Genomic DNA, 18,966 nt, shown 5'->3' on the forward strand with positions numbered 1-18,966 from the left:
CTTGTAGACCTGTTAACACAATAGACCACACACTCTCTCTGGGAAGCCACAGTGTAAAGGAAAGTGCAGGGTTTATAAATGGCAAGAGAGGCTTTCAAAGAAGAAGATGTGGCCACTTTTATGATGACACTGACAGTTCTGAAGATTCTATTGACCACATCCACAACCAAAAGGACATACCGCTGTGAGCTGTAGCTCAAAGGAAATGGTTCAGTGGAAAAGACAGCTCGGCCTGTAGTGACCTAACTACACCAGAGAAGCCTTAAAAACATTGCAAAAAATATAACCTCCTGGTGAGACAACTGAATGCTATCTTGGCTATTTGAACTCTTGATGTGTGTTATTGTCTAGTGCACAGCAGCCGGTTGCCTATATTTCTCTCAAAGTATAGCTTAGTGCTTTCCTCGTTCTTACTGGAGATATAATGTTTGGTCTTAGCTCCTAGGTTTTGGGAACTAAAATCCAAAATCCACTTGAACAAAGAAATATCCACTTGATCAAACACAGGTTTTTGAATACCATTACTGAGCAGACTATTGGGTTAGCTTTGAGTTGGCATAGTATTGGTTGTGAAGGGGTCCATGAGTGTACCAGTGTGCTTATTATTGGTTGACCAGTAGTGCTGTGAAATAAGAATTGAGATATTATAACATGTCCTTGGCATCTGACACACTGTTTTCATGCTGTTTCCCCTAAATCTAATTTTTTGACAAGAAGGTCCCTTAGAGACATTTCTTAATTTACTAGGTCCTTGAATACTTTCTTGTCTCTCTTGTTTCTCTCGCTTACTTCATTCATGTAAGAAGTGAGTTTTAGCAGTTAAATTATTAAATAGCTGTGAGTCCTCTGGGCCAGGAGCTCAGCATTCACTAACTCACTGTTCTAACTTACAATTAGAAAGTTGCTGCCAAATAAGACATAGCATCATTTTTTATTATTGCAGAATTACAGGATCTATCAAGACGGATATCAAACTAAGTTTTAGTACATGTCATTTTAATGACCTAACAGTTTATTTAGTTTTCATATGTTAGACTTTATTTCTGTATGGGACTCTTTTCAAATCTCGCAACTATACTTTTGTGACTCGTTCAGAGGGAACTTTCCTGGCCATAAATTCTGTATTTAGTGATGTGAGGTAGAAATAGTATTACTCAAAAAGTGCAAAAGAGGGGGGGGGGGGGGGGACATCTTTAACCTCTTTGATGTTAAGTCCCCTATTAAGGAGACTTTGAGAGGTTCTGGACCGGCTCCGACTGACATTTTGGTGTACAAAGCGCTCTGTGAACGTCACTTCACAACCCACATTTGCATAGAGAGTGACGTGTAACATTTCCTGGCCTATCCAGACAGCGAATCGATTTGCTCTCCCACAGATCGATGGAGCCCAGCCTGGGAGATGGCATATGAAAGGGGACAGTCTAGCAATTTCAACAATCGTGGTCTCATCTCGCTCTGATATTCTCAGCGAGATTTAGAGTTCTCAACATGAAAAAATACTAAATAACTTTGTATAATTGAAACACAACCACTTTCTGTTGGTCACAGAGGGATGCAATCACTTTGTGTGTAAAACTGAAGTTCTAACGTGTCTGCGAACATTCGAATGGTATCTCTGCATCGCTCAGAGGAGGCTTGGCAGAAAATGCTCTATCGTCAGTTATATGAAATGGGGCCACATTTCTACTGTCACTTAATACACTACATTGCATCCTATGACAGTGTCACGTTGAATGTCACTGAGCTCTTCAGTATGGGCTATTCTACTGCCAATGTTTGTCTATGGAGATTGCATGGCTGTGTGCTCAATTTTATACACCTGTCAGCAAAGGGTGTGGCTTAAATAGCTGAATCCACCAATTTGAAGGGGGGTCCACATACATTTGTATATATAGTGTATATCAAGATGATAAATTATTCACAGAATTGTGGTAAGAATGTGCTCAAAAAGCTTTGCAGTGTATGATCATATTTATTTACAGTTATAAGAAAGATGAAATCGCACAGTAAGCCATTGATAATGTTATTGTTACTATATTTAGGATGCATTTCAGTCATTTCAAGCCCTATTCCCCAACTTTTGTTTATATTTTCATAATATTTGTACTATATATTTGAGCTTATATCCTCAAGTGTGAGTACACCTCAGCAATGTATAACTCTTTTTACCAGAAAGGTGAGTTTCAGTCCTTTCTAGAACTATGCAGCATTTCTAGATATTGTTTATGGGCATCTCATGAAAATTGAATTACTCTTGGGTATGTCTATTTAGGTGGAAATCTACATTTTTCCATAACGTTCGACCTCCCATCCCTTCACTGTATGTGGTAAGAATGGCACATAGCAGTCTCTGATGATCAGTGCCAGGCACTGCATAGTGTTGTATCGTCTCCGACTCTCTTTTGTGTGCCTACTAAGCTACTTCAGTACACAGTCACAAACAGCCAGGGTGTAAGCTGTAATTAAAGTTTGTGCTCGGCTTCATTCAATCATAATCAAGCTGTGCTGCAAAACAAATTCTCTCCCATACTGTTGTTTGAGGTTCCTCAGGCATTACTGCTCTGTAGGATTTCCCACAGAGTCTCTGGCAGCTCAATTTGCTCCACTGCAGCGATGGTGGGTTTTAAACACCTGAAGCTCCACACGTCGTGGTGCCGCTGCCATTTGAGATGGATGCTAATTTGAATTTTGTTTGCTAGAAGTATGGTAGTTGTCACCCTGTATGTTGAACCCAGAACCTCCCCTCCATCGACTAGACTGAGAAACTAACTAGACATTATTTATGCATGTTAATATTTATTTTTAATGAGTGTTAAATCTCAACCAGACGGTCGCTGTCGAAGTTAACTAAAATCTAGAAGACGTGTGTGACAAACATTCACTATGTCCTAGCTAATGCCCTAGGTGTCTGTAGCAGTAGGGATTCCAAATAATCAATTAAAATGCAGTCTCTGAGTTCAAACCAAAGTCAATAACGCTCCTGGCCTCCAATGGAAATATCTCAGAAAGTGTGTTACATGTGATGGAAATACAAATGCAGATCACAAGTATTTAGGTGTTGTCCACATCCATATGCCCAGATTCACATTGACACTATTAGTGGGTGGAATATTTAGCCACCAGTACCATCATCAGCAGTTAGAGAAATTGAGCAGTGGTGTCTCTTTGACCACACTGGAAGAAGTAAGGAGCAGATATTGGTTAATTACAGAGGTGTTAATTGGTTTTGAGCAGGCATCTAGCAGAGTCACTGTCTGTCAAAGCAGCACTAGCTGGTGTGTTTAGGTGCTTAACTCCCAATGGGAAAACTGTTTGTTGTTGTGCTGCCACTGCTGCTCTCTGTCATCAATCAAAGCAGCGATTCTTTCTCTACATTATTTTGGATTAACCAAAGGCAAACATCTGGGGACGTATCATGTTTGTCTCTGTCTCCAATTCAATTTGGTATTTCATGTTTTTGTCTTAAAGCCTGAATCCGTATTTTTTGCAGATCTCATTGATCAGACTTAATTATGAGTTTTGATCAGTTTGAATGTGATTTGAAGCATTTCTTAGAATCCTAGATGTTCTACCTGAAAACAAGCATGATAGTTTATTTTCTAACAAATACAGTACACATAATGACCTTTCCAAAAGGTGCATGCAAATTAAGGGTGCCATTTACAACAGCCACACTTGCATGCAACACCTCCAGTATTAGAATATTTGTTAGCCATATTACCATGAATTTCAATGTGTTTAGCATAACATTCAGTGTTGTGTTGAGGTAGCTCTTTTTAACTTGCTTGGGAATTTATTTCAACCTGCAACACACATATAATAGGGGTTAGTACAGGGCTTGTCTTAAGGGTGTGCTATTGACTACACACAAAGCAAGATATACTATTGAGAAATTAGTTGGAATGGAGTGTTTGTAAGGAGTTTTAGACCTAATGTATTTTCAGAATAAATGTGGCCATATGGGTTTGGCCTTTAAATAACTATAGTTGACTGTCTCTTTGCTTTTATGTCTACAGCATTGCCGACCTGTGAACCCCTCACCCAGTTCAGCTGTTCCAATGGGAGATGCATCAGTGTCAAGTGGCATTGTGATTCAGGTACTTTCCTACTTAAAACCTACAGCAGTGTTTCCTCAATGACCATCTTTGAGAATCTGGTATGATTGTACAGGGCTTCAACAAAAATAAACAACTTTGAGGTCAGAATACTCGAGGACAGGAGTTGAAAAACACTGAGCTACTGTACATTTCACATTTCACATTTCACATGCACCTTGTATAACCCACAACCTTGAAATCAACCACAATCTCCTTATATAACGAAAGTGGTTCGGAGAACCACACTCATCCCACTGGGCGCACCACGTACTTTCAACATGGATATTTGGGTAATATTTGGTTGAGACGTTGATCAATGAGATTTCATCCTTTATTCACCCAATCAAAAAGACAGCCAGAAGTTTGTTGAATTCTCAATGTGTTATCACTATGCTTTCAACCATCTAAAAGCACAACCAAATTCCAATGGAAAAACAATGTCCGATTGTTTTTGTCACGATCGTCGTTACAGGAAGCGGACCAAGGCGCAGCGTGTGATACAAACATGACTTTATTTTAATTAAAGTAATGAACAAAGCAAAACACGACTCGTGAAGTCCAACGGTTAAACATACCGAAAACGGAACAAAAACCCACAACACCCAAAGGAAAACATACAGATTAAATATGGCTCCCAATCAGAGACAACCAGCCGACAGCTGACACTCGTTGCCTCTGATTGGGAGTCATACAGGCAAACATAGAAACAGAACAACTAGAATACCCAACATAGAAAACGAACACATAGAATGCACACACCCTGGCTCAACATATAGAGTCCCCGAGCCAGGGTGTGACAGTACCCCCCCCTAAAGGCGCGGACTGCGACCGCGTCTAAACACCCCAAACAGGGTAGGGCTGGGTGGGCATTCCTCCTCGGAGGCGGCTCCGGCTCCGGCCTTGACCACCACCCCTCCATAATACCCCCGTAGCGCCCCTGGTCCGGTCTGACCCCGCTGGCTGGATCTGGACTGGTCATTGACGGAGCGGATTGCTTACGCTCCGTTGTGGAGCAGCTGACCGGTCTTACCAGGCTGACGACTCGCACCCCGGGCTTGGTGCGAGTAGCAGGAACGGGCTGAACCAGGCTGACGACTCGCACCCCTGGCTTGGTGCGAGTAGCAGGAACGGGCTGGACCAGGCTGACGACTCGCACCCCGGACTTGGTGCGAGTAGCAGGAACGGGCTGAACCAGGCTGACGACTTGCACCCCTGGCTTGGTGCGAGTAGCAGGAACGGGCTGGACCAGGCTGACGACTCGCACCCCGGGCTTGGTGCGAGTAGCAGGAACGGGCTGAACCAGGCTGACGACTCGCACCCCTGGCTTGGTGCGAGTGGCAGGAACAGACCGGGCCGGGCTGGCGACGCACACCGTAGGTTTGGTGCGTGGAGCAGGAACAGGCCGGGCTGGGCTGGCGACGCACCCCGTAGGCTTGGTGCGTGGAGCAGGAACAGGCCGGGCTGGGCTGGCGACGCACACCGTAGGCTTAGTGCGAGGAGCAGGAACAGGCCGGGCAGGGCTGGCGACGCACCCCGTAGGCTTGGTGCATGGAGCAGGAACAGGCCGGGCTGGGCTGGCGACGCACACCGTAGGCTTAGTGCGAGGAGCAGGAACAGGCCGGGCAGGGCTGGCGACGCACACCGTAGGTTTGGTGCGTGGAGCAGGGACAGGCCGGGCTGGGCTGTGGAGACGGATAGGAGACCTGGAGTGAAGAGCGGCCACCACCCGTCCTGGCTGAATGCCTACCCTCACACGCACTGTGTGTGGCATCCGCACAGGACGTACAGGGCTGTGCACCCGTACTGGCATAACAGCACGTGACACTGGAGCAGGAAATCCGGGACCGCGGAGAGGCATTGGAGACCACGAGCGTTGAGCCGGCACACTCCGTCCTGGCTGCATACCCACCTTCGCACGACACGTGCGGGGTGCTCGCACAGAACGTACAGGACTATGCCGGACCACTCGTGGCACAGTACGCCGCTCCGCATACCGCGGAACCTGCCCCGTCCCATGCTGCCATGCCTGAGCACGGGAAGTTGGTTCCGCTCTCCATCCAGGCTCCGCGAACCTGCCTTCTGGCCCCCCAAACCCGGTGGCCTCCTCTCCAAATCGCCCAATACGCCCTGTGGCAGCCTCCTGCTGCCCAGTCGCCCATGCCGTGTGCCCCCCCCTAAAAAATTATTGGGGGTGCCTCTCGTCCGTCCGACGATGGCACTGCTGACGCCGCTGCTCCTCTCCTGCCTGGGTCTCCCCCTTCATAGCCCTCCGGTACCGGACGGCCTCCTCCTCGGTAATCTGCCCCCAACCGAGGAGGACATCCACCAGAGTCACCTCCTGCGTGTGTTCCTGGACCCGCTGCTTGGTCGTTGTATGGTGGGTTTTTCTGTCACGATCGTCGTTACAGAAAGCGGACCAAGGCGCAGCGTGTGATACAAACATGACTTTATTTTAATTAAAGTAACGAACAAAACAAAACACGACTCGTGAAGTCCAACGGTTAAACATACCGAAAACGGAACAAAAACCCACAACACCCAAAGGAAAACATACAGATTAAATATGGCTCCCAATCAGAGACAACCAGCCGACAGCTGACACTCGTTGCCTCTGATTGGGAGTCATACAGGCAAACATAGAAACAGAACAACTAGAATACCCAACATAGAAAACGAACACATAGAATGCACACACCCTGGCTCAACATATAGAGTCCCCGAGCCAGGGTGTGACAGTTTTAGTTGTCATCTAAATGTGTTATCACTGGCGCGCTGTCAAGCATTTGAGAGCACACAAAGTTAAAATGGGAATACAATATCAGATATATGTATTTGATATTCATACAACTTTATGTGTTATCTGTGCTTCATCTAATAGCACAACCAAATGTCCTGGATTTCAGTTGAGATTACAGTAGAAGTACATAGTGCAACTGATCAATGCTGTTCGAGATTCTGCACAGATTATTTTTGCAATTGTATTTGTATTTGTATTTATTATGGACCCCCATTAGCTGCTGCCAAGGGGTCCAGCAAAATGAAGGCAGTTATACATTTTAAATACATTCATAACAGATTTCACAACATATTAAGTGTCTGCCCTCAGGCCTCTACTCTACTACCACATATCTATAACACAAAATGTGTGCGTATGTTATCGTGTGTTTGTATGCATGTGTCTATGTTTGTGTTGCTTCACAATCCCCGCTGTTCCATAAGGTTTATTTGTATCTGTTTTTTAAATCTAATTTTACTGCTGGCATGAGTTACTTGATGTGGAATAGAGTTCCATGTGATCATGGCTCTATGTAGTACTGTGCGCCTCCCATAGTCTGTTCTTGACTTGGGGACTGTGAAGAGACCTCTGGTGGCATGGTGGGGTATGCATGGGAGATTGACTTCATCACTGCTTTTTTTTTGTAAGAGGTGTTGAGATGTTGAATGCACCGAGCGGTCTGTTTGAACTACTGGCTCACAGCTCGGTGCATTCAACATGTCAACACCTCTTACAAAAAAAAAAAGCAGTGATGAAGTCAATCTCTCTTCCACTCTGAGCCAGGAGATATTGACATGCATATTATTAATGTTAGTTCTTTGTGTACATCCAAGGGCCAGCCGTGCTGCCCTGTTCAGAGCCAATTGCAATTTTCCTAAGTCGCTTTTTGTGGCACCTGACCACACGACTGAACAGTAGTCCAGGTGCGACAAAACTAGGGCCTGTAGGACCTGCCTTGTTGATAGTGCTGTTAAGAATGCAGAGCAGAGCTTTATTATAGGCAGACTGTTGTATCAATATGTTTTGACCATGACAGTTTACAATCCAGGGTTACTCCAAGCAATTTAGTCTCCTCAACTTGCTCAATTTCCACATTATTCATTACAAGATTTAGTTGAGGTTTAGGGTTTAGTGAATGATTTGTCCTGATTCTACCTGGATTTTGTTGGAGAGGCTTCCATTAAAGAACACCCTCTGTGTTCTGTTAGACAGGTAACTCTTTATCCACAATATAGCTGGGGGTGTAAAGCCATAACACATCTGTTTTTCCAGCAACAAACTATGATCGATAATGTCAAAAGCAGCACTGAAGTCTAACAAAACAGTCCCCACAATCGTTTTATCATGAATTTCTCTCAGCCAATCATCAGTCATTTGTGTAAGTGCTGTGCCTGTTGAATATCCTTCCCTATACGCGTGCTGAAAGTTTGTTGTCAATTTGTTTACTGTAAAATAGCATGTTATCTGGTCAAACACATTTTTTTTCAAAAGTTTACTAAGGGTTGGTAACAGGCTGATTGGTTGGCTATTTGAGCCAGTTAAGGGGGCTTTAATATTCTTAGGTAGGGGAATAACTTTTGCTTCCCTCCAGGCCTGGGGGCACACACTTTCTAGTAGGCTTAAATTGAAGATATGGCAAATAGGAGTGGCAATATCGTCCGCTATTATCCTCAGTAATTTTCCATCCAAGTTGTCAGACCCCGGTGGCTTGTCATTGTTGATCGACAATAATACATTTTCACCTCTTCCACACTTACTTTACGGAATTCAAAATAAAAATTATTGTCTTTCATAATTTGGTCAGATATACTTGGATGTGTAGTGTCAGCATTTGTTGCTGGCACATCATGCCTAAGTTTTCTAATGTTGCCAATGAAAATATCATGAAAGTAGTTGGCAATATCATTGGATTTTGTGATGAATGAGCCATCTGATTCAATGAATGATGGAGCGGAGTTTGCCTGTGACCTGCGATCTTTGCATGCTATCTTGAACATGCACACTTCCTATGATTACATAAGAAGACATGTATAGTTACAGTAAGCGAGCCTTAACTTTAGGCTAATAACTGTATTACAATAGTCATATTGAATGGTGTTTGGTTGCCTTCAGAACGTATTCACACCCCTTTACTTTTTCCACATTTTGTTGTGTTACAGCCTGAATTTAAAATGGATTAAATTGAAATTTTGTGTCACTGGCTTACACACACACACACAAAAAAAAGAGAACCTGTACAGAATAAAAAATATTCCAAAACATCCTGTTTGCAATAAAATAATGTGGTAAAGAAAGTAACATTATGTCCTGAATACAAAGTGTTATGTTTGGGGCAAATCTAACACAACACATTACTGAGTAACACTCTTCATATTTTCAATCATGGTGGTGACTGCATCATGTTATGGGTATGTTTGTGAAGGACTAGGTAGTTTTTTAGGATAAAAATAAACGGAATAGAGCTAAACACAGCCAAATCCTAGAGGAAAACCTTGTTCAATCTACTTTCCAACAGAAACTGGAAGACAAATTCAACTTTCAGCAAGACAATAACCTAAAACAGAAGGCCAAATATACGGTACACTGGTTGCTTACCAAGTTATAGTTTTGACTTAAATCGGCTTGAAAATCTATGGCAAGACTTGAAAATTGCTATCTAGCAATGATCAACAACCAATTTGACAGAGCTTGAAGAATTTTACAAGTAATCATGTGCAAATATTGTACAATCCAGGTGTAATCGCTGCCTAAGGTGATTCTAACATATATTGACTCAGGTGTGTGAATACTTATGTAAATTAGATATTTCTGTATTTCATTTTCAATAAATGTGCACACATTTCTAAAAACATGTTTTCACTTTGTCTTTATGGGGTATTGTGTGTAGATGGGTAATACATTTTTTTTTTATCCATTTTGAATTCAGGCTGTAACACAACAAAATGTGGAATAGGTCAAGGGGTATGAATACTTTCTGAAGGCACTGTATCTAATGCTTGGATAGTTTCATCTGAGGCACTGGCTTAATTTTATTAATTTGATAACTTGTCAACGCAACCAAATATCAACATTTGCAGGAGATATATTCTGTGCCACTGACTTGCTCTGGCTTTAATTCCAGTGTGTCTACAAATTAATCATTGATATGTTGGATTCACGTCTCCATCTCAACCAAAAATCTAAGTACACGAATAGGACTTCATCAAATCAAACTTCATTTAAAGTGCATCGAAAGTTTGATTTGATTTCAGTGGAGTGTATTTATGGTTGCCAAGGGAAGCCAGGCATTCTCCAAAAATGGACCAATATTATAATTTTTTAAACATACACAATCATTTGTCTTTAATCTCTCTGTGTTTCATACATTTCCTTCAATTCGCAAGAGGCTGAATGTATCTCACCGGAGAAAGCATCCGAGTGAACTAAACAGCGCCCCTCTGTCTCAGTATCTGTAGCGTATCTAGGCTATCTGATGCTGTCGGGTCAGAAAGAGTAGGACATTGTTGCCGTAGCATTGAATGCAAGGGAAGCCAGCGAGCATTTGGCCTCCCTTGATAAAAAATATGTAAAATAATATCCAAACAGCATTGAGCTAAGCTGTGAATGGTCCTGGCGTACCATAAAAAAGTATCCAGGGGAAGCCAGTTTGGATTTGACTTCAGACCAATCACATCATAAGCCAAATGTCATTATTGACAGAAAAAAAGTGTAATTCTTGTTTCTCATTGTGTTGTTGTCCTCCGGTTGCTAGCTAGCTAGCTAAAATAGTCCCTTTCCTAAATTAGCCATGGATGGAGATAGGGATTTGGACTTGTGCTTTTACTTACTTCTCCATACTGGCCAATGATTATAACGGCAATTCTGATCCAACCATAAATTCAAACATTGTGCGCCTGGCCTGAGAGGATGGAAGTTCAACATGTAGCTAGATGTAGTAATGTTAATTAGCTGGCCTGGTGCATCGTTGCCCATGAAGGGAAGTTAGGCTAGCAAGCAAGTATTTTAGCCAGGTAGCCTAGGACAACAAAAACTAAAAGCATATACTCTCATAGACCGTTTAGGCAACATGAAAGAGGAGAATGGCATTGGCGTTTCTCTACAAGTAGGGTGAGTCGACATGTTTTTTCTACTTGCACGCACGCACACACTACACACACACAGAAATCAGTACCATGGACAGTCACATCATATTTAGCTTACGTTGATTGGACTAAATCGTTTTTGGTATCTTTTAGTTGTCACTGTATTAGACTAAGCATAGGTGATTAGATGGTGTTGAAATGTTGAAGTTGAAATGGTGCTGGAATAGTGGAGGCAGCTCTTGTTTTCTTTGTGACTTGCGGTAACTCTCTGTGGTTCTAAATCAATAGTTGTTTAGTAGTCCGAAAATGTCGGAAACATTACCTTGCTTGACCATGTTGTAGGTCATGTAACTGTTTGTAATATGGCTTTTTTTATGGATTGGCTTCCCCAGTGATTTTACCTACGCACCGCTACTTATTGATTTATTGCCATTTTTTAACTTAGATTTTTGGTTGAGATGGTGATGTGAATCCAACATATCAATTATTAATTTGTAGACAAACTGGAATTAAAGCCAAAATAAGTACATCTCCTACAAATGTTGATACTTGGTTGTGTTGACAACCAAACACAATTCAATAACCAGTTTGTCTACAAATTAATAATTGATGTTGGATTTTTTTTATCCATCTCAACCAAAAATTGAAGTTAAGGAATAGGACTAAATCAAATCAAACTTTAAATGCACTTTACATAGAGTTTGATTTGATTTACTCCTATTCTTTAACTTTAACTTTTGGTTGAGATGGAGACATGAATCCAACATTTCAACTTCAGTTGAACCCTGGGTTGAATTGAAACAATAGCTGTTGATGACTTCACAAATGCTATATACTGTAGGCCTAAATAGTATAATTGATGATAGATTACTTATAAATTATGGTTACATTTAATTTGCTCTGGTAGACCTACCCTTTGGAATGACTTCGCGACAGTGAATCTATTTTGTTATTAAGTGGAGCTCTCTCAATAATCATTCTCACAATTGCACATGGTAATAGTCAGTGAGAAATATTAAAGCTAAGCAGGGCTGAACTTGTTTAAAACCCTGGATAGGAGACCAACGGAATAACTGTAGATATATCAACTCTCCAGTAAGAGGTGCTGCCCATCCTATCATTTATTTTTTCTGATAGTAGATATAACGTTGAAAGGTCCAAATTCAACATATTTTATACACGGTTTGTCTATGTTGAAAATTGGTTACCATGATGACATAATCCTGTGGTTGAACATTCACCCTCAAAACATGTTGATTACTTTTTTTCAAATCCAATGTATTTCCCACGTCTCAATACTTTGACAAATTAAAATTGAAACAACGTTGATTCAACCAGTTTGTGCCCAGTTGGATGTGACGAGTACGGTAACATTGCCTGATACGTGAAGACTTCTGTGACCTCCCCAAGCGAATGCATAGGCTTTAGCTCAGCATGCTAACACATTCTTATGACATGAAGGAGTCAAACCTAGTCAGTCACATTTGCTATTTTTTTCTCTGTGTCCCCAGATGATGACTGTGGAGATGGTAGTGATGAGGTGAGTTGTGTCCACTCCTGCTCCAACACCCAGTTCCAGTGCTCCAGTGGGAGATGTATTCCAGACCACTGGGCCTGCGATGGGGACAATGACTGTGGAGACTTCAGTGACGAGAACACCACCTGTGGAGGGTCTGAAGCTGGTGAGAGAAACCATGCTGTTATTTGTAATTCCTGTATCATAGCACTTTTTGTTAGCAATTACAAGATTATGTGCCCACAATTAAGAAAAAACATGCTGCTCATACTATTACCATGAATTCATAATGCAAATTGACCTTCATAAGTGATAGTGTCATCCCTCATTTTGAACTTTGCACTAAGTATCATGTTAACTATCCCAACATCGTGGGTAGATGCTTTCAAGGCGGGCTAACTACTCTTCATCATTACTGCACATGCAGCAATGAGCGTAACTATTAATAATTCAATTGGCATTTAAATCAGTAGAAAGAAAAAAGAAAAGATAATGAGTTCAAAGTAACTATTAATTGGGCTGGTCTAATGTCCTTAAGTCTTCATCCTCCTCTCTCAGCTCTCGCTCTGCTGATCTAATCGCATCTACTGTTCACAAGAGTACAACATCAAGATTTGAATCTTTTAATCGGTTATAATTACCTCAGAAAGCTGAGCCGAGCCCGGGCGGCTGAAATACTCACAGCTCACTACCTTGTCACTAGAATGAGGAAGCTATTCATCAAACCGTATCCTGATGTCCAGCCCCAGCTCCAGACTTTTCCTTTCTACTCTAATACAGTGTAGTGTTGTTGTGTTGTGGTCCACCGCTGGTGTTACAGCTCTGGCTCGGCAGGCCCTGACTGTTATGGAAATACTTCTGATCTCTGATTTCAGATTTTTTCTTTTTTTCTTGGCAATGTGGAAATGGTTACGTTGAATACAGTTGGTCTTGTAACTACCTAGCATGATTAAAAATAACATTTGAACGATCAATCATACATATCATTAAACCATAGCTTTGAATGGAATAGCATAGAATAGAATATACATAACACGATATTGTCAAAAGTTTGCCCACTGTTAACCAATTTTCGCATTCACAGAAGGATTATGTTTAAGTGATAATGCCCGAGAGGCCGGTGTTTGGAGGATATATTGGCACGGGTGTTGTTAGGCCCGAGACGAAGTTGAGGGCTGGCAAACCGTGCCAATATATCTTCCAAACACCAGCTTCGAGGGCATTATCACTTTTATACAGTGGGTTACCAACATATTAAAATAATGATTGACATATTTTCATAAAAACATTTATTTTGATGAATTTATTCATACTATTTAATCCTTCCACAAAATATAGTCCCGACACAAATCTAGGGTTGCTAACCAAGCCGGCTGGTCGTTCATTCTATTGGTTCGGTTGCCAGAGATGCGACCCACTTGTTCAGTCTTTTTGTTCTGTATCTATGGACGCAACCCAGTCGTTCGTTCTAAATGATTTATTGCAATACTGGCTGGCAACGTTCTTATCCCTTGCTTGCTAGCTAGCCAACGACGGCTAACTTACAGTCACGTCAAACAGTGCAGCCAGAACAACAGCAAAGTAGCTGCATTTGTTTAAGCTGTTTTCTAGTGACATTTATTTGGATACATCCATAACAATGAGCTAATGATGCACGATTTCACCTGGCATAGAAAATGTGCTCTCTCGTCAGGACTCTGTTGTTAAGAGGAGCTAGCCAACAACACAGCTAACACAATCACTTCAAACTGAAGCTGGAAAGACAGCAAATGAGGGTACATTTCATTTAGTTTGACCTGTTTTCTATTGACATCTCTTTGTATATATCCATAAAATATATGCTGATTCATGATTTCGATTGGCTGAGAAAAGCTGCCAGCTTGTCTGTCTCATCCCGACTCCCGACATGTTTGTTACTATGGGACAGCTGGAGATCGAATTTCAATATCAAAACAATGTTGCAAATGTCGGAGAGACAGACAGCAAAGTTTATACAAATCTCCGCTGTTGAAAATCAAATGCTAGTCTTAAAGAAATAGGATATAATGCCTAGATGCTTTTTATAGTGGAGATCAAGTTTATAGATTGCCTGGCTGGGCTGATGAGACAGTGGATTGCGCAGTAAGATGGAACAGAGTAACTAGACATTTCAACGTCAAAGCTTTAGCCGGTGGTAACTTGTAGAATAGACACAGGTTGGAATGAGGCTTTAACCAATCAGCATCCAGGATTAGACCCACCCGTTGTATAATTATTGATCTATTTTTCCCTTGCAGCGTTGCCTCCTGTGATAGAGTGCAGTGGGGATGAGTTCCACTGTACGGCAGACGGTACGTGTATCCCAGAGCGCTGGAGGTGTGATGGGGACAAAGACTGCGAGGACGGTGGTGACGAGGTGGCCTGTGAGGGCACCAAGAGGATGTGTGACCCCAAGGCCAAGTTCACATGCAAAGACACAGGTAGGATAGAGACTTCTCTCTCAGTAATCGGAACCCAGAACCAAAACTTCCTAGCTAACTCGGTTTGCCTAAGAAAATATTTTGTCTGATGGTAGTGTACGATCTTTGACAATTACATTAATGATAAACTAGAAGCAAAGTTAAAAGGATGCCATTGACCAACATCAAATAGCAGAGCAAGAAACATGTTTAATACACATATAAACTCTAGCCTCACCAACTCTCTATTTAGTACGTCATGGAAATTGCATAGATTTTATAGTACCATCTCTTTCCTCCAGCAAAACACGAGGAAAATAATGTCGCTGGGATGTATAGTGGCCGCTTTGCGGGCTCCTGACCAATTCTGCTATTTTGTGTTTTTTTGCGCTGATTTTAACTTTTTTGTACATAATGTTTCTGCCATCGTTTACTATGAACAAAAAATAGCTCCTGGACATTACAACAGTGATCACTAAACTCAATGAAGATTTCTACTTCAATGAGTCAGCGGCGAAGGACATAATGCTCAACCCAGACCAGGCCCTAATCCCTGACACTTGGAAGAGAAAGAGACCGCTATATAGAGGCCGACGTGTGGGGACCCTGATGAAACTACAGTGGCGAGTAAATGAACCACCTCTACCCTCTGTTCTATTGGTGAATACACAATCACTGGAGAACAAACTAGACGAGCTCCGTTCAAGACTGTCCTATCAACGGGATCTGAATAACTGTAATATCCTATGTTCCTCGGAAACTTGGCTGAACAAGGACATGGATAATATTCTAGCTGGTTTTTCTATATAATAATAAATAATATGCCATTTAGTAGACGCTTTTATCCAAAGCGACTTACAGTCATGCATCGGCAGGACAGAACGGCAGCGTCGGATAAGCTCAAGGGGGGTGGTGTGTGTCTCTTTGTTAACAACAGCTGGTGCGCAATCACTAATATTAAGAACATCTCAAGGTTCTGTTCACCTGAGTTAGAATACCTCATGAGAAGCTGTAGACCATGCTATTTACCGAGTGAGTTTTCATCTATATTTTTCGTAGCTGTCTATTACCACCAAAAAACGATGCTGGCACAAAGACGGCACTCAGCGAGCTGTATAGGGCCATAATCAAACAAGAAAATGCTCATCCAGAGGCGACGCTACTAGTGGCTGGTGATTTTAATGGAGGAAAACTGAAATCCGTTTTACCAGTATGTCACCTGTGCAACTAGAAGCGAAAAAACTCTAGATCCACACAGACGCATACAAAACTCTTCCTCACCCTCCATTTGGCAAATCTGACCATAACTCTATTATCCTTATTCCTGCTTAGAAGCAAAAACTCAAACAAGAAGTACCAGTGACGTGCTCAATACGGAAGTGGTCCGATGAAGTAGATGCTAAGCTACAGGACTGTTTCGCTAGCACAGTGGAATATGTTCCGGGACTCATCCGATGGTATTGAGGAGTTTACTACATCAGTCACCGGTTGAATTAATAAGTGCATCGCAGTGACCGTACGTCCAGTGTACACATCCCAACCAGAAGCCATGTATTACAGGCAACATCTGCACTGAGATAAAGGCTAGAGCTTAAGCTTTCAAGGAGCGGGACACTAACCTGGATGCGTATAAGAAATCCCGCTATGCCCTCCGACGAACCATCAAACAGGCAAAGCGTCAATACAAGACTAAGATCAAATCTTACTACATCAGCTGTGACGTGCAGAGGATGTGGCAGGGTTTGCAAACTATCACAGATTACAAAGGGAAACCCAGCCACGAGCTGCCCAGTGACGCGAGCCTACCAGATGAGCTGAATGCCTTTTATGCTCACTTCGAGGCAAGCAACACTGAACCATGCGTGAGAGCACTAGCTGTTCAAGACTGTGTAATCACACTTTCCGCAGCCGATGTGAGTAAGACCTTTAAACAGGTTAACATTCACAAGGTCGCTGGGCAAGACGGATTACCAGGACGTGTACTCAGAGCATGCACTGACCAGCTGGCAAGTGTCTTCAATGATATTTTCAACCTCTCCTCACCCAGTTTGCAGAACACCATTGTCTCTGTGCCCAAGAACGCCAAGGTAACCTGACTAAATAAATATCGCCCCATAGTGCTCACATCTGTAGCCATGGAATGCTTTGAAAGGCTGGTCATGGCTCACATCAAAACCATCATCTCATACACCCTGGACCCACTCCAAATCACATACCGCCCCACCAGATCCAGAGATGATGCAATCTCTATTGCACTCCACACTGCCCTTTCCCACTTGGACAAAAGGAACACCTACGTGATAATGCTGTTCATTGACTACAGCTCAGCATTCAACACCATAGTGCCCTCCAAGCTCACCACTAAGCTAAGGACCCTGGGACTGAACACCGCCCTCTGCAACTGGATCCTGGACTTCCTGACGGGAAGCCCCCAGGTGGTGAGGGCAGTCGACAACACATCTGCCACGCTGACCCTGAACACTGGGCCCCCTCAGGGGTGCGTGCTTAGTCCCCTCTTGTACTCCCTGTTCACCCACGACATCGTGGCCACGCAAGACTCCAACACCATCATTATGTTTGCCGACAACACAACGGTGGTAGGCCTGATCACCGACAATGATGAGACAGCCTATAGGGAGGAGGTCAGAGACCTGGCATTGTGGTGCCAGGACAACAACCTCTCCCTCAACATCAGCAAGACAAAGGAGTTGATCGTGGACTACAGGAAACAGAGGGCCGAGCACGCCCCCATTCACATCAACAGGGCTGTAATGGAGCGGGTCGAGAGCTTCAAGTTGCCCTTCCCCCTCACGAGGCTGAAAATATTCAACAGCTTCTACCCCCAAGCCATAAGACTGCTAAATAGTTAGTTAAATAGTTAACCAAATAGCTACCCGAACTATCTGCATTGATCCTTTTTGCACTAACTTTCTTTGACTCATCACATACGCTGCTGCTACTCTTTACTATCTGTCACTCTGTCACTTTATTCCTAGTTACAGTATATGTATGTACATATCTTCTTCAATGACCTCGTACCCCTACACATCGACTCAGTACTGGTACCCTTGTAAATAGCCAAGTTATCGTTACTCATTGTGTATCTATTATTGCTTTTATTATTAGGTGTTTTACTTTTCTATTATTTCTCTATTTTTTTTCTCTCTGCAGTGTTGGGAAGGGCCGTAAGTAAGCATTTCACTGTTAGTCCACACCTGTTGTTTACTAAGCATGTGATTAATAAAATGTTATATGAAATTTGATTTGAAGTGCAACAGAGGTGAATCCAGCTTTGATCGCAGGCCTCTAAATTAGGATGCTCTGTAATCCAGGCTTCACACAGTTAATTAACGATGATACTGTAAATTCTGGCATATCTGTGCCTCTATCCCCTGCAGTTATTACACCGGCTCTGGCTGCGTCTTTGTAACACACATGGCGAGCAAGGGGAATTTGAGATTATCCCTGGTAGCAGGTATCAGGAGGCTGTGTTGATCTAGCTGTGGATTTTCACATGATGTGAAGCATTTAACTCACCACTGTGGCTGTACCTTTCTGTTGATGGACGAAGATTGATTTTTGACACCTCAAAATATCTCAGTATTGCATTACATCATGTAATGTAGTACTGTATGTTCTAGTCTAAACTCATGATACAGTATACTGTGTGTATTTTACAGTCTTTGTAGACTGCAATCACCTCATTCTGTGGAAAAGATTATGATATGTATCATGCTATGCCTAAAATTGCATTCAGGCTGTTGGTATCAATTCTTTATTCGTGATTTAGATGTCAAATAGCTTTTTTTCAAAGTGCCTGAGAGATTATTCACCAAGTTTATTACAGAAGCTTGAAGTTCACTGTGTGGTTATGTTGATTGGTTCCTCTTCAGCATTTGCAGTAGTGTATTCCCTAAGGTTTCTTTTTCAGAGGTTCTACTCGACTGTGTGGAGAGCTGATGATTGGTATTATCTTCTGTATCTGTTTTGGTTGTGTTTATGGATTGTGCGCATTTGTGTGTGTGTGTGTGTATGTCTGTATGTGTCTGTGTACGTG

At 42.4% G+C, this 18,966-nt stretch overlaps 1 protein-coding gene across 1 annotated transcript in view; it reads left to right on the plus strand.

Annotated features, from left to right (window-relative positions):
• The window catches only part of LOC311128814 (low-density lipoprotein receptor-related protein 1B-like), a gene marked incomplete at both ends in the record, with an annotated part of 602,749 nt that overhangs the window by 310,436 nt on the left and 273,347 nt on the right, over positions 1-18,966 (plus strand). Inside the window, 3 exons of the mRNA XM_084161045.1 lie at positions 4,017-4,097; positions 12,467-12,637; positions 14,748-14,930. Of these exons, the coding sequence (XP_084017171.1) occupies positions 4,017-4,097; positions 12,467-12,637; positions 14,748-14,930 (435 nt within the window). The remainder of the gene's footprint in view (positions 1-4,016; positions 4,098-12,466; positions 12,638-14,747; positions 14,931-18,966) is intronic.

The sequence above is a fragment of the Coregonus lavaretus genome, assembly GCF_964263955.1.
Source record: "Coregonus lavaretus genome assembly, chromosome: 5".
NCBI lineage: Eukaryota > Metazoa > Chordata > Actinopteri > Salmoniformes > Salmonidae > Coregonus > Coregonus lavaretus.